Source organism: Nesoenas mayeri (genome assembly GCF_963082525.1).
Source record: "Nesoenas mayeri genome assembly, chromosome: 7".
Taxonomy (NCBI): domain Eukaryota; kingdom Metazoa; phylum Chordata; class Aves; order Columbiformes; family Columbidae; genus Nesoenas; species Nesoenas mayeri.
In genome coordinates this window covers 26,154,749-26,178,358 of record NC_137551.1, presented here as the reverse complement: position 1 = coordinate 26,178,358, position 23,610 = coordinate 26,154,749, and the positions used below count along the sequence as shown (strand labels likewise).

Genomic DNA, 23,610 nt, shown 5'->3' with positions numbered 1-23,610 from the left:
CAAAATGTGTACATGTAAACATTTTCTAATACTGTAACTGAAAACATTGATTTCTTATTAAAATTAATTTCTTTAAATAGTGATGTAATTATTATTTCAAGTTATTGTCTTATGCTTAGGCTAGATTATTTATAAGAACTGAAGTTGTCCAACAGATTGTGCAATTCTTTGATATGAAATAAATCGCATGGCACTAGGAAAATGAAATTATTAAGTAAATTAATTTTGGATTGCATGTGAGAGATAAAATATCAAGTAATACAGTCTAATAAGACTTGGGTTTTTTTTTCCAACATTGTGATTGTAAACAATTTGTCTTTTCTCTCTGACACTGGCCATAAAGACAGAACTGTGTTGTGCTCACCAGACAGAGGAAATGTAAAAGATGCAGGAATTGGACTGTCGGCTTTATGCACTGAACATTTTGAAAAGAAAATATCTTCTCCGAAGAAGGACAGAAGAAAAAAGATGCCAGACCAAACACCAAACACAAGTCCTGTGATAGATGCTTTTCAGCGAGGACTTAAGGGGAAAAAGGACAGTGTAAACATTTTAGAGAATGGCAGAGCATACAAGGCACCATGTTCATCATACCCTGCCCCTGAAGTTGTGATTGAAAAAATCATTATTAATGCAGGGTCTCACAGCTGTATCTTGGCCAAAAAGGATAAAACTGCCAAGTTGGAGCAGGGAAGAAATGAGAAGTGTCTGGGTGTAACAAGAGCACCATTGTCTTGTGGAAATAGTTGGGAACAGAAAACTGACTACATGGATCTAGAAGACAGTAGTTTGGACTCTGACAATTGGGTTTTGTCATCAGAGGAAGGTGATACTCGAAAAGCCTGGGCTAGAACTAATGGCGCTGTGAACATGTCTCTGTGCCAGAAACCAGGGCTTCCCATGAAACGGCCCTGCGCTCCAGCTGTCTCTGAACTGAGGTTGCCATTGGAAGCACTGCGAAGAGAAAGGAAGCGGAAGAAACATGGAATTCAACAATCACAGCCACATTCTGTAAGGGCTTTCTCAGGAACAAGTGTATCACATCAGGTGTGTGTAAAAGGGTTGTTGAAGGTGGGAATCAGTGACCCATTGTGCATGTGTTTGTGTGGGTGTTTTTGTTTTGTTTTTTTCAGTGTAGGATGAGAGGCTTAGTGCTGCCTTTTTCAGATGTAACAGAAGTTTATTCTTTTGCTACTCCTTTGTAAACCTTAGGTCATGCTTGGGTAAGCTGATTCTTAACTATTTTACTACAAATGATAAATTCTGGTTTAAAAGCAGAGAAAATATTCTGAGTTACATGCAAGCGTGAAAATGCAATGAAAATTATAACTTTAAATTTTATTTTGTAGATAAAATGTTTTTATTTTCTTAAGTGTCTTAAAACTTTGTGGTTTTTTAACAGTGTAGTGTAGGGAACAGCCTGGCAAGTTTCTGCTAAATAGAAGTTGCAGTTAATAGCAACTCAAATTTATGAACTTAAACCATAGTACTTAGATAGATGTGGGAGTATTTTATTACAGGTTGAATTATATTAATTTTTTTATCAACCAAGAAAATCCTTTAAAAGGATGGTGATTACTTGCAAGGAAGATCATTATATGTGCCTCCATAATGTGCTATAAAAGGAACAAAAAAGATTGTTTAGCTCATGTTTCCTTTTCTCCTTAGCACCCCTCCCTCTGTATTTGCTTGTCTATGCTTTCTGTTATTTTGTTATTTAAGTTTCTCATAACTTGTTTGAGGAAAACCAGCTGGGCTATTTTGCCATATAGCCCAAGGACACGAGTAGCTAATGGCCTGAAAAGTGGAGAGATTTAGAACTGGAGGCCAAACTGAGGAGAAGATCTAAAATTCAGGTTATGGAGAGTCCTTTTGTTGAGATCTTTACAGCTGTGTTTTATGTTTTGAAATGAAGTACATTACCATATTTCTGGGGTGTGTGGAAATAAGTCTATGCTGGATTCAACACTTGACTTAAGACATCAACATCCTGGTTCTAGAAAGTATGCAATTTACTTTATCCCTTCTGTCCTTCTTTTTAGGGAAATGGATATCCTTTAAGAAAAATGTCACATTCCGGTTCAAGGGAGACTGCCTCAGGTAGAAGCAGTGCTGATAATATGATATTATTTAAATGATCAGGTTCATCACTTAGTGTCTCTTTCTAATTTTTTTTGAAGTGGTCATTAATGAATTTTGTCTTTCAGCTTAGTCCAGAAAAACCATTATAGTTGAACTGAACACTGAAGTTTAGCTGGTATTCTTGTTGCTTTTTGTCCCTTTTAACCACATGATTTTGTTCCACAGTAAGTAGAACTAAAATAAAAAGCTCACATGAATAGAAGCTTGAGCTAGGTCAGTAGGATGAGTTTTAAAAAAAATAAATAGGAGAGGGGAGAGGAAACTCAAACCCAGGAGAGTATTCCCATGTTGTGGGTCTATGGCTGTGTAAACCAATCAGATTCTGCTGCTATGCTTCAGTTTTCACTTCTTCTAGCACCGGGACTTGGCCAGTGCTTGACTGATCAGGCTGAAAATTGAGTTGGAAAGTTCTCAGCCACATCAGCTCCATGAAGTACGTTGCCGTGAAGTGTCCAGTTTCTGTTGGCAGCTTCAGGCAGGAAGCAGAAGATGATGATGGTGGGCTCTGATGCTATAAAACCATAGCCTGAAAACAGCTTTCTTTGTATTCTGAATGCATTTTATTGAGCACCATTAAAATTATTGCAGTATGTCCAAAATACTCTTCATAATATTCATTATTGATCACCATATATTTAATTACAGAAACTTTCTTCCAGTCCCATACCTCCACTGGCCTATTGTCTGCTTCCAAAGGCCAATTGATTCTAGTGTACAGAAAGACTGTTCCACAGTGGTGATTGAGGTGTTTTAAAATAAAAGGATTTAATTTAATTTCTGAGTTACAATACTAACATAACAGTACAGCATTGGCTAAGTCTTAACTGCCATCCACTGTGTTCAGAAAGAAGGGAAGTACTGTAGTTTCTCATAAAAAAGTACTGTAGTTTCTCATTTCAGTCATATTGACTTAAAACCAGAAGTTAGTTTTTTAAAGGGTAAGCTGTTATAGTAACAGTGGTTTACTTTTTTCTTAAACACTTCACAGATGACCCATCTCAACCAAAGCCAAAGCAGGTTTCAAAACACGAGGCATCTTCTCCAAATGCACTGAGAATGTCATCTGGGATGACTGCTGGTATGCGGAGGAGCCAGTCTGTTTCTTCTTGCTGCCTTTCATCTGAGGTGTCTTCTGGGCGATCCAAACAAATAAACTTTCCTGGGAAAAGAGAACACACTGCCATGAGTTTGGATGCAGACAGTTCAAATCAATCTGAAGTATCAAGTTTGAGTGACCCTGCTTTTAGTGGGTTATCTGCAAATTGCAAAAACGGGAGGTCTGAATTTGTAAAAAATGTCTTTTTAAAGTCTACTTGTGATGGTGTTCTGCAGCTAATGGAAGGTGCTGCCCTACCTGGACACGGTTCCACTCTTCCAGAGGAATACCTCAACTCAAGCAACAAAAATGAGAAAAATAATTGTTCCTCTCTAGGTTTGTTATCTTCATATTCTGCACACAGTCCTGATAAAAATAACCACATTTCTGTTGTGGATACCAAAGAGAATCAATTGCAGGTGGCTAACTCATGCTTTTTCTTGGAAAAGTCCCTTACTTTTTCTCAGGAAAAAACTACTGTGTTGCCTTCTCTCCATCACTTAACACAAACAAAAGGTGTGGAATCTCACCTCCAGAATGGTGGCTTATCTCAGGTGTTGGATGCTAAGAAGGAGCAAGATGGGAAAACACCAGAAAGATGTGCACACGATAAAGCTTACAGTATTCAATCCAGCAACAGATTTTCAAAAACAAAAGACAGGACTTCAGAGAATGCTTCTGGTTCTTGTTCAGTGGAAGGTTCTGGGAAACTTGCTGTCTCAGAAGAGGCTGGTAAAAGTGTTCCGTGTTCGTTGTCTTTTAAAGAAGGACGTTTGGACAGGGGCCATATATCTTCACAACTCTCAGGAGAGTTAAAAGTTGAAAACACCTGCACAGACAAGTCCAAATTGAATGGAGCATCAAAAACCAGTTTTGACAGTGAAGATGAGAGTTTGGAATGTGCTCTAGATGATGATGATGATGACGACCAAGAAGTATTCATGCCACTGCAAGATATTCTCTCCTCAAGTCCCAAGCCACAGGCGAGAGCCCTGGAAGAGTCTTTTCTTGACAGTTTTTCTCAGGACACTGTGACTCCATTACTGAAGCTTCATGTAAGTGGCTAAAAAACAAAACAGGCATTGCATCAGCTTTGTTATGTTGTATTTTCTTTTTTTTTTTTTTTTTTTGTTCATAATGCATGAAAACTCAAGTTATTTGCCTGCAAAACTGCTTACTCAGCTTAAGGGTCCTATGCTGTACAGTGCAATGTAGTTGGAGGAAGGGTGCGCTCGTTACTGTGCTTGCCCTTGGAATGGCTGAAAAATGATTTGTGCAGCCGGATTGCATTAGCTGTATGCTTTTCGGTGTTTTTTAGGAGTTCTGTTTTTGCTTTTTCCCCTCTAAAGAAAAAGGCAGGAGGTTACATTTAGAAGATGTGTGGGATCTAATGTTTTCATTTACCTGATCAGGTAAGATTTTTATGAGTTGAAGTTAACTAGAGGAAATTGATCTAGACATTGAGAGATCTGTGTGCTAGACTTGTCATATGTCCTTGTCACAGTCTGTGATTGTCAGAAATCTGTGTACAAGTTCTTGATCTTTAAGTGTGATGTATTAATTCCATGTAAATTAGGAGTATTTTAGAAAAAGCTGAGTTACTTCCTCTGCTCACAAGGGATGGATGAAGAAGTGTTTGAATCCTAGTTTACAGGATATTATGACGATGAATAGGTCTGTGTTTTTAAAAGCTAGCCTATTTGTTCAATAACAGCTTGTTAAATAAGTTTTATTTGAAAATAAAGGTTTAATTAGGAAAGTCTTGCAATAGGACTTAGTGTGGCGTTCCTGACAAAGTTGATACAGATTGGAAATGGCTGCATTTAAATAGAAAGATTTTGTACTGGATCTGGCTGGGATGGAGTTAGTCTTCATAACGACTGTATGGTGCTGCATATTTTGAAGAAAAATGTTGTTGACAAGGGACCAGTCTCCTGGCAATTGGGGAACGCTACTTACACAATGTCAGCTTTCTGTTCTCCCCACTCTGTTCCCAGAGCAAGTAGGCTGGAGTGGAGAAGAAGCTGAGAGGGAAAACAGCATGGGGAGCTGACCCCAGGTGACCAAAGGGATATACATACATACGTACGTATGTACGTACGTACATACATATATTCCTTGTCACATAGTGTCATGCTCAGCTATCAAAACCAAGCAGGAGGAGTCAGTCTGCGATGTGGCCATTACTCAGAAGTCTAGCTGGGCATCCTGCTTATGGGAGGTGCTAAGTGATTGCCTTTGCATCACTTTGTCTTTTCCCTGTCACCTCCCACTTCCTTCACTTATTAAACTGTCTTGAGTTTTCTTACTTTTGCTCTTTTTACTCACTACACTGAACTACTGAGTGGGGAGATGAACAGGCTGTGTTGTGCTAAGCTGCTGACTGGGGTCAACCCACTGCTATTTTCTACAGCAGAAAGCAGCAGAATACCTGTATAAATACTCTTATCCTCATCTCCTCAAGTTTTTAAGTCTCTGAAATAGTTTATTTGTTGACTGAGGTTTCTCTCTCCACAGGCAGATGTGGAACAGCCATAATTATTTTATCTGTCCTTACAATGCATTATGCAAGCACGTTGCAGATCAGACGTACGTGGTTACATACGTCTATGTAATTAGCAGTTAATACTGATAAACAGATACAGTCTCAATCAAATGTTTGTGGAACATGTATGTGACCACAATGTTTGGCCGATCCAGTTTCTGCATAATTAATGGCCAAGTAAGACAAAACAATTAAGAACTGTCCCAAAATTTCTATGGCTTTTTTTCATACATTAGCAAACTTCTTTTATCTTATGAGAAGGGACAAAAGTGCACATTGGAGTGAAGTCTTGATTCCTCAGTTCAAAAGTAATTTTAGGCATATTAACCAGATATAAAATAAGGTAAGAGGCATTCAGCTTTCCCATAAGATTTCTCACACAAAGACATGCTGCTTGTTACTTGAAAAATATGTCTGAATAATAAAAATTAATGCTGAATTAACTCAGTTTTTAATTGGGTGGACATTACATTCTTAAACTAACTCTGTTACCTTTGGGTAATAGGCAGTCCCTAATGAGAGGGTACACTCTTATTGAATTGTGTTCTCCTGAAATAAAGGAGCTCATAGGAAGAAGCTTTGTCACTCGTAAGAGGCTTGTAATTTAAGGTGATGTCAGAAAGGCACTGCCTGTCCAGAGAAATGAATCATGGCCATAAAAGATTTCAAATCTGTGTTGTCTGCTACTAGCCGAATAAACACTGGCTACTGAAAAACAAGCTGATTTCACTAGCAGTTTAGACTTTCTTTGAGTGTGCTTTTTGGTTTTTTAATTCTATTTATTACCTTCTTAACTTGGATTTGTATTAGCATCTTCGTTGGAAGCTTTGTTTTGTCTGATGGTTTTAGAAGTGATTTAGCAAACCATGGTGCTTTGCCCTCTAGGGGCTCCAGAAATTCTGCTCTATGACTCTATTAAGTTAACACAGAGATACTGAATCATTTTGGGGGTTTCTTGTCTCACACAAAAATGAGGATGCCCAGCATCTCAGTGGATGATAATAATAAAGCTGTGAGGTAAAAGGCTTCTGATGCCAATGCTCCGTGTGAAGGTTAGCTGGAGGTCAGCCCCAGGGAGAGAAGCAGTGACTTGCTTTGCTGTTCAGATCCATTGTGAAGCTCAGTTATTTCTAAATTAATCACTGAGGGAGATGTGACTGTTATATAAAATTGTCAAGGGACCTGAACTGTTAATTGTCCTGTTTTTCAGGGTCTCCTTTGAGGTTTTATATTCAGGTAAAATATCATTGAAATTGGAAGAGGTTTCTATTATGGTTGGTTGTTGTCTAACTGAATTAATTGATAGCTAGTGGTATTTTTTTTTTTTTTTTAATTTCTTATTGTTTCATTTACAGCTTTCTAAGACTCCTGTTGTTAACCAGGTGTCATATGTGAACAGCTTAGAACATCTTTTGAAGGAGAAAGAAGAATCAAAAAGGTTTGTTTCTTAGAGCTACTTTGAAAAATTTGGCATGGAGTTGTAGAAGCTTAGGCTTACCTCATCTCCCTTCAACTGATGGAGTCTGGGTAGCAGCAAGCTAAGCTTTGCCTGCTGATGCCACCAACATACACCTGACAGGACCTATGAGTGTGGCTTAACTGTAAAAGCTGAATGACAGGCTCCTTCCAAGCAATAATGAGTGATTTATGATACATCTGTCTACCTCTCAAGAGCTGGGCTAAATTTACTGTAGGTCACTGAGCCAGCTAGCAGCTGCTGGTCAGGCATGACATAGAAGTATTTATGTAGACGGACTGTTCTAGTTTCTTCGAAGGCGTTTGCAGCTCAGTTTTGGTTTCTGGAGTTGTATCTGAGTAGTTACACAGTTCAGTGAACAGAACTAATGAGTGTTCTTACAAGAGGTCTTTGGAGTAGAAGGTGTAATGTGGGATATGTACTAATAGCAAGTGGTGGTGATGAGTATATATGTATACTCAGTATATAACTGTTTTTATTAAAGGATCTGATCCTAGTAACTATGGGCTGACTGACTATGGACTAGTGAATGCTCCTGTAACTATTTAACAAATAAAATACTGTAAAATACAAATACTAGTCTGACATTTAAAAAAAAATTAAAAATGCATCCAGAAGATTGAAAGTTTTGTTCAATTACAACAAATTCTGTCAGAAGTTGATTGAGAGTATTTGTCTCTGACATACTAGTGATCAAATGTACTGTTGGGAATTCTTTAGGCCTTGAGAAACATCTACTTTGTATCTTGGAATAGCAAGATGCTTGGATTTTGCTTGGATGTGATGTCTTGCATACTTTTGCCATGCGTAATTGGCTACTGCCTCCTGTGTTCACATTTGGAGTTTATATTCTGTTGTCTTCTGTTGTAAGTACTAAGTGGTGATCATAGATTCTGCTGCTGCTGTTATTTCAGGGTAGATGAACTAGAAAAGCTGTTGCAGGAAGACATAGAAGGAAGGGAAACTGATTCTGCAGCTGGAGATGATGAGGAGAATGCCAGTGGAGATGAAGACCTCTCAGAGGAACACAGGTCCTTCCAACTCCAAAACCAATTAAATCTAGTTCTTCACTTTTCTAGCCTTTTTTCTAATCTCTCTCCATCAGTTTTTGTTTATGTTTATTGTGAACCATTTTTATTGTCTTTTGGGGTTGTGTGGATTTTTCTGGACATTACTGTATTTTAATGATTGATCTTTCACATGAGGCTGATGTGTTCATCATCTGAAAATAACTGTCTCAACTAGCAAATAGACTCTGTTTAAATTCATAAAAGCAATTTTCAATTTTACAGGGCATTTATAAAGAGATTTTCAGTAGTAACTCGTGCCATACCTGACTACCACCCTGGAGAAGATATATTTGATTTATCAACCTCTGGGAAAGTCTTCAATCAACATAACCTTGACTTGAGGAATTTTCATTTCATCCCTCAAAATCCTATAGAAAAGCTCCTTCTTGGGTGAGAATATCCTCTTCACTCTCTTGTGTTTATTTGTATTTCAGTGTTAGCGGTTTATCAGATAAAATATGCATGCAAATGAGTTTAGTCTTACTAAGTAGGCAAGACTGACTCTTCCTGGAATTTTCCTTTCTAGGTTAGCTTTGTGGAACAGTTAATTGTTACTTGAAGCATCCTTCTTTTCTCTTATGGAATTCTTGGGGGAAAAAAATATACAAACCGTCTTAAATGAGACATAAGGAAAAAAAAAGTTTTCTGTCCTTTTCCATATTTCAACTATGTTGTGCTGTTGTTGATAACCTGGCCAGTTTGTGGAAGATAAATGCAGAAGAGAAATGTTATCATGAAAAAAAACTATCCTAAGACAGAAAGACCTTTGTGGTGAACTGATTTGTGACCTACTAATGTTGCATTGTGTCTGCTGAAAGGCTTTTACGTGTTTTTGTTCTGGATGGACCTGGGACTTAGGGTTCAATTTAATGGGGATTGCAGAAAGTCATGATTCCTGGCATCTGTTAGATTCAGTTACTGAGCTTGCAGTTTGTCTGTGTGTATATACTCAACTGTTCCGTAACTCATAGGGATTTCTATTCTATATTTATGAGTCTGTCAGGCTACAAATAGCTGGACAAATTCTTGCCTAATACCACAAGTGCAAATCCTGCAAAATTCTGGTTATTTCAGTTGGCATTTTATTCCGAACTTGCATTAGCGAAACTGAGAGAATTAATTTTATCTTAAAGGATTTTTGTGTCCATGTCTATGTGCTATTGCGGGTGTGAAGAAGAGGAGGGTGGCTTCTCCCTTTCTCTTGAGGAAGTGATGTTTGTGACATAATCCTTTGGCTTCAGGCTTTTTTATTAATGTTTTGAAGACAACAAGGATATAAGCTTCAAAAGTATCTTGTAAATCAGTGACTTGGGGAGTGAGGATTAAACAAATCATCCCTTGCAGAAGGCAGTTATGATTTAATTGCTTATGCATTCAGTGCAGTTGACACAGCCAGCACATACTGGCTGTCCAGTTGGCACGTGGATATCTTCCTAGCCACTTGTTCAGTCAGACAGGTAGAGCGTACATGGAGAACTTAGGACACAGATCCCTCAACAGAGCTCCCTGGTTTAGTTGATACTGAGCAGAGAGGAGACTCAAGAAGGGTATGTGGGAAACTGGATATCACTAATTCAGCTGCTTCTGACATACCTGACTTTCTAAAGAAGACTGAAGCTATAATAATTCCATAATAAAAAAGGCATCTTTTCTGTTCTTCCAACAGCTACTTTTTGCACCTCACAAGTTTGCACAGCGAGATTAGACTCTTTAATTATAACTGCTTTAGTTTGCCTCCAGACTCTTTATTTAAAAAATTTCCAACAAAGTCTGTTTTTTACTTCTAGAAGTGTTGGTACGGGTCATGGAACAGTAAACAATCTTCTTCACTGGTCTCGTTGAGCATGGCAGCCTGTCTGCATAGACACACATAATGATTCGTAGTACAGTAGTGTAAATCAATGCTTGTTTGAAGCTATTCTCTAAGCATACAAATGTTTCCAAGTTATACGGTATGACATTATGATGAAAAATATAGTAGTTCTAGATAACAAATATAGTTTAACTATTGTAGTATTTCATATAGATAAAAGCATAAGAAAGAAATCTGTTTTAGATGTTCTGATCTTTGCTGTTGATGATCTGAGGAGCGGGGAAGTTCTTGTGCTTTTGTGAAAGTGCTGATTCAACCACTAACTGATTTTTCTCCGCTTTCCCCATCCCCATCTTTGTCTTGCAGTTCTGGTGCAGCACAGCAGCTTTCTTTAGCTATCAATGGCTTTCTAAGTTCTGCTTATAGCTGTATCTTGTGTCCCATACCAATTCTAAAGTGGCTTTTCCAGGTAAGACTGTATTATTCATGCAGTTATACTTTGTTCAGGTATAATGTTCTTCATGGAAGCCAGTTGTATCAGGAATAATCAGAACAAGTTTGTGAACCTGTTGCATTAGGTTAACAACTTCTAAATCTAAAAATCTTTCTTTCTGGGTTCTGATCTGGTCTCCAGTCTGAAATACTTTGATTGTCACTAAGGGTAAAACAGTAGACATAGCTTTTTCTTCACACTCTGAGTGACTGCAGAGCTGCACATCCCTGTCCATCTTCATACATGTTACTGCATTTGAAAAGGGCACAGTACATGCTAAGTAAGAAGAGATTTCAGGATGTAATAGTGTGGGTCAAATCACACTGTTACGTTAATCTTATTTCCTTCCACCCTTAAACAAATTAAAAACCCAAACTTGCTGCAGTACGGAAGAGTACCATTTCTGCACATATCACCTTCTAAATTGTCAGAGATACCTGCATTATCAGATAATTTTCATTGGAAAAAGTCAGGCATTATGCCTCAGGAGAAAGTCTGGAGCCATTCTCAAAGGAAGTGTGATGGCTGGCTGCTTTCTAGATGTCTGTGTCCCTGTCTAAATCCTCAGAAACTGACATTGTTCTGTTACTCACAAAAATGCCCTTCGTCAGTCTCCATTCTGTTATCATTTACCATGCTATAACTGTGCCTGAAACAAAAAAGAAAGCTGGACTGTCTGTGAAATTGCAGCCTTCATCTGTTAAATGGCTTTTTGCTTTTGCCAGAAGGGAGACATTTTGCTCCTCCATGTCCTTCCCTCCAGGCAGTAAAAAATTGCCTTTTAGCCTTTCTGTCAGCCCTGGTGTTCCTCTGATAAGGAAGAATCGTGAGCCAATTCACCTCACTTAGAGAGCAGGAAACTGAGGGTTTTTTGCTGGGCTAATGAAGTGCTCCAGGAAACCTGAACTGTACTTCATAATCCTATTTTTGTAGTTAAAGAGTTCTTTGAAAAACAAAGAATTTATTGTTTCGGTTTAGCATTGCCTATGCTTAACTTGCCTATGAGTGGAAGAGGTTGTAGTTAACTGTGTGTGACCCCCACTCCTGATCAAGGAGTTCAATTCAATCATGGGTGCAAATGTGTTCCAAAGGGATACATGATAGTTTCCATTCCCTTAACCCTCAGTACCTTCTTAAGAACCAACAGATTCAATGTGGGATTACAGCATTCCGATTATGCAAATAATTAAAGTATTAATATAATCTATGCACTACTTGAAATAATTCATGTTCACAGTATTCTATTCTTGGTGTATCTTTTTTTAGAGGCTTTGGGATTTCCACCCCCCCTCCTCCAGTTTCTTATTTTATTTTACATAAGAATTGGATTTGGTTTGTGTCTTTTTTTTAATTATTTTTTCAATTAAAAGGAAAGTGATGCCATCATGCAACTTAGTGTTTGACATGTAACTTCTTTTCTCTCCACAGATGATGTCTGTTCATCCTGATTATTGTGTTTCCACCCAGATTTTAGACAGATTGATGGAGATAACACTAAAAAATGGTGAGTATTTGAAAGATGGAAAAGTGACCACTTGAATGAAGGCATTTCCCTTCGGTGAGGTATAGAAAGGTATTGAGGAGGAAGTAAAAGACACTGGCTCCATTCTGAGATTCTGGCATGATTTTAGGTTCTTCTGTTACTGACATAATGCACAACTGCTAGGAGCTGGTCTTCACTGAGTGTGTGCAAGCTGTACCATGGCATGTCCTGGCATGTATTTGCAAACCAGTGCATCTGGTACAGAGCCTTTTATACTCATTTGTGTTATTTCACAAGTAGAATTGACCTGAAGAGGAGCCCAGTCTGCTCAAAAGTTTACTCTCATTTTCATCTTTTACTTTGGAAAATGCAGACATTCATTTCATAGCTTAAGGACTATAAGAGGTTTTTCACATAGTATGTAGCACTGCATAGTTTACTTTGCAGATAAATGGTAAAAGTGAAAAGATCATACACCTGCGCAAAACCACTTTCAAGGATCTGGTTCAGCCCACTTGTGACTTACGTGTTTTGCCTTCCTTTGTCTGTTCTCTCAAATGCTTCTCTAGTACAAGTTCCTTTGTATGCTCTCCGTGTCTTCCTTTTATTCAGATCCATCAAAAATCACTAATTCATTGAAGCCTGCCCTATCAACATCATTAAAGTAATGTTGTTCTCTTGAAGTACTTGTTCGGGTCTGTCCAAATTGTCCCCCATTTTTTGAATCTTGTTTGACATCTGACTGAGCTGATATGAGAGGGAATGTAGCTGCCTTTATTTTGTGCTTTGCTGGCCTTAAGGTTGGTTCTGAATGAACATTTCAAGCTGATCAATGAGCATTCAAAGAATTAAGGCTGGGAGAGATCCCAGCAGATCTCTGAGCTTGGAGCAGGATCAAACAATTGCTCCTGGAAAGTTGCCTAACCACTTTAAAATTGACAAATGTGGGGTCTTTAAACCATTCTGAGACGTTCTGTTCCAGTGCTTAACTAAGAATGCATCATTTTTTGTTGTTGATTTTTAGTGAATTGGACATTGAGATCTGAACCTGCAGTGTCCTGAGAGTTACCTTCCATTACATTTGTTTTCTTCTTACAAACTTAGCTCTAAAACGTGAAATCGACCCAATTCAGAATTCTAGTGGAAAACACTGCATCTGGTTTCATGTTGCCTTGCTAGTTTACTGTCCTATAGAGAATCCTCTATAGTTTTGAGACTTTCAGATGCAAACCAGCCCTTCTTGTAACGAGCATTGTTCACTTCTATCAAATAGGTGAATTCCATCTGTTTAGCACTTCTATTCTAGAAACCTTACCTATTTTCAAATCTCATTTAGCTACACTTCCAGTCCCACTGTTTTAACACCCTCTCACTAGTATCTACACAGAACAGTGATTTATATATTCTCTGAAAAGTAAATATTGCCTGTTTGCGTATTCTGCTGGTTGTGATGAAAGAGAGCTGTGAGGGAAAATGGGTGGAACTTTAAATTAATTCTTCTGTTACATAGGCAAGATGTTTCTCTAGCATAAAATACTCTGTTAGGCTAGTTTTGTTTTTTTTTTTTTCCCCTCGTGCTTCTGAAAATATCGTTCAATGCACCAAATCTTCTAGTAGCTGGTAGAATTAGTGCAAACCACTGAGCTTATTTATTTCCTTTAGAAGGAGCTAATGCTAATAACTAAATTTAAAACTAATCCATTCCATGTCTTTTACTTGTAGCTTCCATCAGCGATGAACAGTCTAAGCCATGGATTCCTTCACTAGCTGATGTGTCAGCTGTTTTTGTCAATATGGGTGTTGCGTTTAGATCTCTCTTTCCATTGCAGCATCTTCAGCCCAGCTTTAACGAGTGTGATATTTTGTAAGTGTCTTCCTTTTGATATTTATTGCATAGATCCTGTGAAAGCAAGTCTTGTGCTTAAAATGTAGAATCAGAAGTTTCTCCTTTATTTCCCCTCCCTTCCATCAAGCCATACTCTTCTTTAAATTCTCAGCTCAGGTCTTACTAAGAGTGAGTAAACCAGAACATTAAACAATGCCTGCCAGGTAAGGATTTGTCAAACCAGAGGATTGTCAGTTGTCCTGCACCTTCCTAATGGAGGTTTACAAACATTGTTGTGTAAATAGCTGGGTAGAATTGTAGGTACTTGGTTGTAAGTTAAGACAGATGTTTGTGCACTGTAACTGAAGATTGTTTGGATTTGAAGGCATTTTGAAACACGCGAAGGTTTTTTTTCTTCAGTTTTATGCAAATAAGCCTTTGTGGGCTTTGAAATTGTGATTTATTGCTCAGATTAGTGTTTCTTTTATTAGAAGTCAGATGCAAGAAACAGTGAGTGAACAACAGCCGAACGGAGACCTAACCTCTGCCAGTCCAGCCTTCTCCAGTCTACCAGAAAACAATTTAATTAATGTGATTAAGGTGAGAGAACTCCAGTTAGTGTGGGAGTTGTGTGTTTTTATTATTATTATTTATTTGTTCTTGTTTGTTTGTTTTTGGGGGGAAGCTGGTGGGGGTTTTTGTTTCTTTGGTTTATTTTTTTTAGCAAAAACCTTCATGTCTTAATCCAGTCCCAGGTGTGCTTTCTGAGTAGATGATGTCTTAGGGTTTCAGTTCCACATTCAGCAGGGATTATTGCAGGCTTGTTGCCAACTTCAGAGTTTCCTTTCTTCCTGGCTTCTCTTGGTTTCACTCACAACTGCACAGTTCCGCTGCCTCTCTTTTCCGGCTGTAGCACTTTATCAAAAGTCGTTGCTCCCTCATGTAGTACAAACCGTCCATTTCTGTGTTCCATTTTGGGAAGGGGAGCTGACACTGAGGGGTATGTCTTGTGCTGCATCGGTGTTGGTGCAGCTCCCAGGGCTAAGTGGTCAGTCCCTAGGCAGGATGGTGTGAATGAGGTGGGAGCTCACAGGGGGCAGGTGGAGCTGGGACCAACTTCTGTGGAGCTGAGCGCTTAGATCAGACACTGTGCCCTGTGAGACCACAGGATAAATGAGTGCAGGTCACATCACAGGCTAGTTCTCTGTGATTAAAGGTTGTATGGTGAAGATACTGACTCTCTAGCTGATTTCAGAGTTCAGAAGTATTTGAATCCTCCTAACATAATTTCTTTAGAGATTTTTAACTGTAAAAACACTTTGTTCAAGAGGACGCACTTGGAGCACCTCCACTAGAGACAGAATGAACACTATTAATTTGTGTTCTCATTTACACACACACGTCCTATATTGTAAGTAACCCATTTGATAAGACTTTGGTGGGGAAAAATCTCTTCATTTATGTTTTGAGTATTGCTTGTATGTTTAGAAAGTCTGTCAGTCTTTTGGTTAGATGAGGATTATCTGTGCAGTGGAGAAAGATTGTTCCTACTCCTGTAATGTCCAGGGACTATTGCCATTGCTCAAAAGATGAGCCTCCAAGAGAAGTAAAAAAGAAAAATAAAGTGCAGTTACTGGGAGCTGTTGGTACACAGGTTTTGCAAGAACAATGTATCATGTGAGGTACATGTTAATGTGAGGGTGGAAAACTTAAGCTCTCGTCATACTTTAAGCTAAACCAATTTCAGATTTTAATATTTTTATTTCTTTTAAAGTTTCTAGGTTTCTGTACAACAGTAATTCAAGGTGGATATACTGATCAAGAAATATTACTGCTGCTTCTGTTGCTATTTAAAATAAGCTTGGAGAAACAGTTAAAGCAAATTCCTTTGATAGATTTCCAGTGCCTTTTCATAAAGCTTCTGATAAGTATAAAAGACTGGGCTACAAAGGTAACTTAAATAACTGTCTAATACTAGATTTATGAAACTACAACTTAATTTTCAAGAAACATCTGTTTTGACGTTTCCATTTTTTTCTTGACATATCATAAAAACACTGCTTGAAAATGTAATAACAAATGTGGAGCTTTGGATTTGTGTGAGATTTGGGAGATGGGTGGGTATATTGAGAGGATTTTTACATGACGTGCTTTCTTGTCTTCTTCTGAAAGGAGACTGCTGTGTTGAACTTTATCATGTGTTTACTAAAATAGCTGTATGTTTAAAACTGGCTTTCTGAAAGAATGAAGAATTGATTGCACTAAGCTGATTAAATGTCATAAAAAGCAATCTGATATCAACAACCTGCCTGTAAAATAGTATTTATCAGACCTAATTATAGGTGCAATGCAGAAATGTCTTTGTGCACACCATCTCTCATTAGGCCTGTTCCTTTTAACATTTATATTGTGTATGTTTCTAAGGAGTAATGTGTACTCCTTTACAAATGAAGAAAATGCCCACTAGATCCGTTCTTCAGTAATTTTCAGGATTTTTTTGTTGTTATTGTTCTTTTAAAGATGCCTGAGCTCTGCCTGGCGATGAGTGAACTCTCCAGTCATCACCATGATCTCCTGTGGCTGGTTCAGCTGGTCCCGAGCTGGATAATACGTGGACGGTAATGACAGTTGTAACATCAGAAATATGCAGCATCATTAACAGCTAATTTATTTGTATCATTAACAGCTGATGTATTTGTATAACCTCAAGGTCTGATAAATGCAATAGGTATTATATAATGCTTAAAAAAAAGTATTTGGGTTTTCTCTTACGTTACAGATGTATGTGCAATTCTTATTGTGTATATGTAGCTTTTCGATCACCTCTGCTGAAAGAAAAAAGGGTTGTTTTACATTTTATGTGTAGTTTTTCAGGGTGCACACATCCTGGAACCCAATAATAAAAAAGGCTTAACAACTTCAGATTCTGACATCCATCACCTGTTCTAATTCTTGTCTGAATGACCAAAAAATTACATTTTCTTTGGGTGATTCATGGCTGCTTTTAAGTGTCAATCTGTTATAAGTTCTGTATCCTTGAAATGAATTAATTATAACAAATCTGAGTGGGGAGAATGAATTGGGTCCTCAGTTTCAGGCTTGGAGGCAAGCATCCATCAGTGTTCACTTGTGCAGAAGAAAAGCTGCAGTGAGTTAAGGGTACTTATATTTTACTAGCCTCTTTACTAGTTTAATAGCACCTAATTCAGATAATCCAATATAATAGTCGTAGGCAACTTTATCTCTAGGGAAGCCATGCCTAGCATCATATACTTTGTAGAAACAGTGTGGATTTAAGAATTGTCTAGGAAATAAAGTTTTTAAATTGTTTTTCAGGGAAGTAAGAAGACGTCTCAGCCTAGTGATAATTTCAAAGCTGCTTAATAAACAGCATATAGGAATACCTGATGACAGTGACCAGCAGGTACAGCATATATGCATTGTGTGTGTATAATTTGAAAATTTAGGAAGTGTGTATACTGTTTGTGCTTGAATCTGTTTTGTGTTTTAGTACTGTAAGCCTATTTTCAAGAACCTTGCAAAATGACCAATTAGTAATTTTTAGTTTAGATTATTATAATAAGTATGTTTGCAGATATGTATAACCTGCATGTTCTGCAGCTTGTAAGTGCGGTGTTCTCTATGTGCCTTAGCATTTGGTTTAGACATTGGAAAGAGGTCTGCGCTGCTTTCAGTCTTCCTTTGGTGTTCATGTAGAGTCACTTCTTTTTGTAGGGCTGATCTTCTAATGAGGCACCGTACAAACACGTTAGTTTGTGGAGAGTCAAAAATCACCCAAAGCATTTTCCATTTTAATGAAAAATCCCTTTTATATTCTTGTCTTAGTGGGCAAACAGTATTGTAGTGGCACTTGGTTTCCAGTTTTCCATGGCCAGTAAAACAGTCTGTTACTGTTTGTATCTGTAGATGTCTCTTCTCCATCAGTATCTGGTGTACATGAAACCTTCTAATCTGCTGAAGAAGATGAGAGAGGGGCTGGAGCAGCAGAGTGCCACTGGAGATCACCTTCACACAGAACTGGAACAGGAGGTGCAAAGCTGATAGTGCATTTGTCTTTTTATGCATCTACGATTTTGAGGATGTTTCTTTTAATTTCTGTTAACTGAGGACAGTTCTGTACATGGAACTGTACGTATGCAATTTTGTTGCTGTTCAGCTGTAGACTTAAAAACTGTTCATGTTCAATTTTTATTATAGTCACAGAGGAAGGAAATAAGTAGCATGTGACAGAGGAACCTGTATTAGACTGCGTTACAAACAGGGAAATCACCAGATTTTCTGCATAGCAAAGTCACATGGATGTCTTGAGTCCTGTTGTCTGTAATCAGAGAACCAGCCTCCATCCCTTCTGATGTAATCAGTGGAAACTGTGCTGCTGAGCCAGACCTTCACCTGCAGGCTTCATAAGGAGATTTATGAATCATTTATGAATTTTTTTCTTGTAAACAAGTATTAAAAAGATTTGGTATTTCCATGTATCCATCCAGAAACTGAATATTGCTTTGGTTATTTGAGTCTATCATGAAATCTCAGCAAGTATTTTGATCTAGGTGCAGATGAGAGGAAAATAAAGCCAACTGCTGGATTTAATTTTCAGTGATTAAAACTACAGAGAGTTTTTTTACTTAGGTAACTTAAAACAATGTTAAAACTGGTTTTAAATGTTTCTAACATATGAATGTACTGTTTCAAATTAGTTATTTAGGCAAATGTGTAGACATACTTGTCCATTGATCTGACAGTTGGTAGCATCATTCCAAAGCAAAGGTAATGCTGTATCTAGATGGGAGGAGTTATGATTGTGCTTTGACTGCTGAAGTTCTGATTTCTCTCCAGGCATACTACCTACTCTACATCCTTCTTCATCTAGTCAGCGAAGCTAGTTTCTTTGATGTTATAAATTCTAATCAAAGGGTAAGTAATTTCAGTGGTTAGATCTTTAGATTTTAGAAGACTTTATCATGCATGTTTGGTCTATTTTGGTAAGAGCTATCATGTGATAGAAGATCACCAGTGGGAAAATCTGTTCTGGGGCAAAGTAAATGCAGGAGAGCTTTCTCTGTACTTACTGTGGAGAAGGAAACTTCTTCTGCATTTCTGCAAAGGAAGTACCTCAAAACATAAGGCTGCAGATCGGCAAACATTTATTGTGTTAATCTTTATCAGAAAGTAACTGGAGATTAACCCGACACAGAAGTCCAATGGTCCTGTGAACTTTTGAAGTAGGGTTGAAATTTTCAGCCTAGAAGAAAAACACTTTGAAAATATCCGGTAAAATATAGTCAAACACGTCATGGTTTTCTGTGCTGGAGTGCAGCCTTGCAGCAAGTGAGAGCTGGGACTGAGTATCTTCTGTTCTGTTGCAGTAGTTCCCTTACGCCATGTGATGTGAACATCCACTAAGTGATACGTTCTGCTTTGCCTCTCAGTAATCCTGTTCAGATTTCTGTGATCATTTGGTGTGAGTTGCTTGCTGCCAGGTATCTGTGTGCACCTTCTGCCCTGTGGAATCACTCTTGGCTGTTAAGAAATTTGTCATATAAACTGCTTGAGAGAGGCAAAGCAGTAACATTTGCTTACATTCCAGGGCTTACGTGTCTCAGTGCCCTACTCAATGCAAAAAGATGATCACAGCGTGTAATCTGAAACAAAATCATCTTTGGTAAAGAAAGTAATTATATCATTATGATCTTCTGAGTTTTGTTTTTTTACAACTACCATGCTGAAGATATGTCAACATTTTTTTGTGTATTTATGTGTGGTTTGTCTTTTGGTGCTTTGTTTTTCTGTGTGTTGTTTTTTTTTAAAGTGTCTCTGCATTTCTGAATGAAGATGGACTCTTGTTCACTGGCCTGGTAGCCATCAAGTGGCAAGAGGGATGTGGCTGAACAGGGCAGTAGATTAATATTGTGCAGGCTAGACTTTGTATAAAATCAATATCGCTGTTTCATTTCTGGTCCTCTTCCAGTTTAGATGGGCTGAATTGTCATGATCTTGAGACACCAGCAAATGTTTATAAGTAAAATTTCAGCATGTCTCACCTGTTGTGCAGAGTGGAGCCTTTTTGCAGCTGTTCATTGAGGGATTCAAAATGGAATATTTTTTTAATGAAGAAAGAATGTGAAGGATCTCGGGAGCCATTATCATCAAGAGATGATGAAGTTGCAAAAGTGTTTTATTAATGAGAAATTTAGAGAGAAATAAAAGATCAGTACATAAACCTTGGATATGTTTTACCTGCTCAGCCAATTCCTGCAAAAGAAAATGGCAGGGGTCATCATTACTGAAAAGGTTATTTTTAGCTATTGTAACTTCAGAACTTTTTTTCACTGGTGAAAGATGTGAATGGCACTGTGCTTGCTACTTTGGGGACAGAAAGGATTTACAAATTAGGCAGTAGGCACTTGAAAATTTGTGATGTATAGGTCTGCTATACTTGTAACTACTTTTTAAAGCTCTTATAACTGGTTTATTGTAACTGATAGAAGGTCTTGTGATTGTCTTTTTTTTCTTTGTTTTCCCCATTCCTTACTGTGTATTTCTGAGAAAATGTCAAATTGAAGCCTGTAATTTTTAAACTGAAGTAATATTTGCAGAAATCTTTTAGTTTTGGCATGGAGAATTTAAATAGCTGTGTACTTTTTTTGTCTTTATTTAGCAACACTTACTGAAGCTTTGTGGTGCCTTAGATAAGCACATAAAATGCGATATTAGGGAAGATGCAAGGCTGTTCTATCGAACTAAGGTAAGACACCTAAGTTGGGGACTTTTGTTTGGTTTAGGGTTTTTGGTGTTTTTTTAGCTTTTTTGATGTACGCTGTTCTTTCATCCCAGCCCTGAAAATTTTAAGAGTGCCTCATGGGTTTGTTTAGGTTTTTTTGGCTTTTGGTTTTTGTCCTCGTGTCTCTTTGTGCATCACTTCTTTGCCTGTTTTTTGCTTTGTGGTGTTGGGCTTGCTAATGATAGTCCTAATTTCCTGACTTTGACGCTTTGCATGCCGTTGTAGCAGGCCACATCAGATCAGTGATGGTGACTGACCTCAACTCTGAAAAACCTTGGCTTCTTCAGCTTTAAATCAAATGTTTACAGTTGGGTGCACCCTTACCTCTCAAGGGCATTTTTATTTTTCATTCCATCCGATTAGCAGAGTATGGTTTCTTTTAAAAAGTTAATTAATCTTGCCTTGTATTTTTGTATCTTGCATTGCTTTCACTTTTGTTTCGACAGCCCTTGCACTGAGAGGGGAAAATCTTACTGGTTTTCCCCATCATGTCGTTTGTGGAATAGTACAGTAGCTTCCAGAGGACACCGCTGTGCTGGGTTTTAACACAGCATATGAAGCAAATCTCAGTTCTGAATGGCTTAGATTAAACACCTACTTTTGCCTGGTTATGAACAAACACAGTTTTATGTGTAAGGAGTTTATTTCAGACAGTGCTGCATAGTTGGCTTTTGTGATGGCAGTTACAGGCTCCTTTTTTAGGTAGCATCAGACTTGTGTAACAAACCTCACTCACCCCAAGGATGAGGTGGGTGTTTGGAGGCCAGAGACTTGTGTGCTGATTCCAAACACTTAACAAGGGGAATCATGTGCCTGTAATGTGCTTGTGTGGAGTACATGACTTTGAATTCAGAGTCCCAAATTACAGGTATCTGTTTGGAGTTGAGGTGATGATGCTTTGTGCCAGCTGTAAAATTGTTTGTTCCCAGTAAACTTCAGGTGTTGGGTTATCTGGGGTTTTATGGGTTTGGAATGAGGTGGAGACAGGGGACATGATTTTTTTTTTTTAGCTTAAGTGGCTAAACTAATCAATCTGAATTTCTAGGTAAAAGATTTGGTTGCTAGGATATATGGCAAATGGCAAGATATGATACAAACCACTCGGCTTACTCAGGTACTGTAATGAAACCTTTTTCCTCTATTTCATATTGCAGGGTGTGTTTAACTCCTTTTTTACCATTTGAAAATAGCACATTCCATTTATGAAGAAAAAAATATCTTTAAAAGAATAGCTGTGGAATACACTTAGATGTATTAGAATAGATTTTAATTGAAATTCTTACTTTGCTGGCTTCAATAAAATCAAGGTTTCGTCTTTACCCTTAAAAGGGCTGCTTTTGTAGATGGTTTGTGTAATATACTAAAATGCTGGTACTGAGTCGAGTCACAGGGCCTGTCTCTGATTCTAGTCATTAGCAGATGCTTCGGAAAGGATGTTGGGGCAGGAATGCAGTGATGCTCCTCCTGCTGTGGCCTTGCAGCCTGGGACTTGGACACTACTTGAGTCCAAGGATCTCGTATGTGTTTGACGGCTCTTGATAACTCCTCCTCCTTTGAATGTGTCAAATTTCATGCAGTGATTAGGAAAAGCCTTTTGTGCTCTATAAAAGTGTGCAACAGTAAATAATGTCATTATTAGTCTCTCATTAAAATTTGTCTTCATGATACCTGGCTGGCTCTGCTGGGATAGGTATCTAGAGCTCAGAGCTGTTTCTTCCAGTCTATGGTTGTGAGGTTTATCTTGTAATGTGATCAGAACAATTGTGCAAGTCTTGTCTTGGAATACAAAGCTACCTGTCTTAGAAACGCTTATCATTCCAGTAATGTAGTGTATCACTTACATAGAAATACTACGCATATGTGCTTAGTATTAATTTCAGTTTAAAATTATGTAATTGACCATTTGTCTGTAAAGTCTATTAATGTACAGTGTGCAAAAAAGACACTTTGTAGTGTATGTGATGTTCCCTGTTCTAGAAGGGGGAATTAGACCCATAAGACATGACTGCACAAGCTACTTAGCAATTGATGAAAGTTGATAATGATGCAGGTCTTTCAGAGTTGTTTTTTCAGAGATATTGGGGTTGATTCACATATGGGGAAACTGGCAACTGTTTTAGAAAAGAATTTTAGGGACTTGCAACACAGTGTGTTGATCTCAAGCTAAGCACTTGCCTGCTCTTATGTCACTGGTTTTCTGATTTGTTTACTATTTTGTTTTTACTCTTTAGGGAAAACTGCATGACTTCTGGGAGCCGGATTAATTAAATCTTGCTTAGTTCAGGGAAAATAACATAAAACCTCTGAAATCAAGGAAGATGTAGAATGAATGGGGTTTCACTTTGGTCAGAACAGAAGAAATCAGTCACCTGAGTTAGAACTTGAGCATGATTCAGGCAAATATGCAGAACACAAGGATCAAATTTGATTAACATTGCTTTTTACTACAAATACAGTAGTCCTGAAAAATTGAAGTGGATTAACTGAAACAAAAAAAAACAAACCCAGCTATTTCTTATAGCCCTGTTTGAATTGGCGAGACATACTTTATCATACTGAAAGCTGAGGGAAGTTTTCTCATTTCCAGTGTTAATCACAAGAGGTATTTGAAAGCCATATGTATTGGTTTTCTTGCCAGCACACACCTGCAAGCATGGTGTTAGATGGCTGGAAAGAGCTGCCCTGTGACGTGGGATTTGAGCTCAGAAACAGTGTCAGACCTCCCCTGTTGTGAGCAGGTGAGCAAGGCGTTCAGAACTGGGCTGAATAACAGAACTGCCTGCCTGTGTTAATCTGCAAAGCAGAATTGGTATGGCCCTCCAATGTCTCTAAAACAAAACAAAACAAACCAAACAACAACAAAA

At 38.0% G+C, this 23,610-nt stretch overlaps 1 protein-coding gene across 1 annotated transcript in view; it reads left to right on the top strand.

Moving 5' to 3' along the window:
- Positions 1–23,282, top strand: part of SLF2 (SMC5-SMC6 complex localization factor 2) — a 29,071-nt gene extending 5,789 nt beyond the window's left edge. The window contains exons 3-20 of the mRNA XM_080348313.1: positions 329–1,047; positions 2,043–2,100; positions 3,131–4,293; positions 7,139–7,221; positions 8,175–8,291; positions 8,553–8,720; positions 10,510–10,612; positions 12,065–12,140; positions 13,842–13,983; positions 14,436–14,544; positions 15,719–15,895; positions 16,465–16,562; positions 17,281–17,368; positions 17,872–17,994; positions 18,802–18,879; positions 20,624–20,710; positions 21,792–21,860; positions 22,978–23,282. Of these exons, the coding sequence (XP_080204439.1) occupies positions 329–1,047; positions 2,043–2,100; positions 3,131–4,293; positions 7,139–7,221; positions 8,175–8,291; positions 8,553–8,720; positions 10,510–10,612; positions 12,065–12,140; positions 13,842–13,983; positions 14,436–14,544; positions 15,719–15,895; positions 16,465–16,562; positions 17,281–17,368; positions 17,872–17,994; positions 18,802–18,879; positions 20,624–20,710; positions 21,792–21,860; positions 22,978–23,010 (3,491 nt within the window). The 3' untranslated portion in view covers positions 23,011–23,282. The remainder of the gene's footprint in view (positions 1–328; positions 1,048–2,042; positions 2,101–3,130; positions 4,294–7,138; positions 7,222–8,174; positions 8,292–8,552; positions 8,721–10,509; positions 10,613–12,064; positions 12,141–13,841; positions 13,984–14,435; positions 14,545–15,718; positions 15,896–16,464; positions 16,563–17,280; positions 17,369–17,871; positions 17,995–18,801; positions 18,880–20,623; positions 20,711–21,791; positions 21,861–22,977) is intronic.
- Positions 23,283–23,610: the final 328 nt, after the last annotated feature.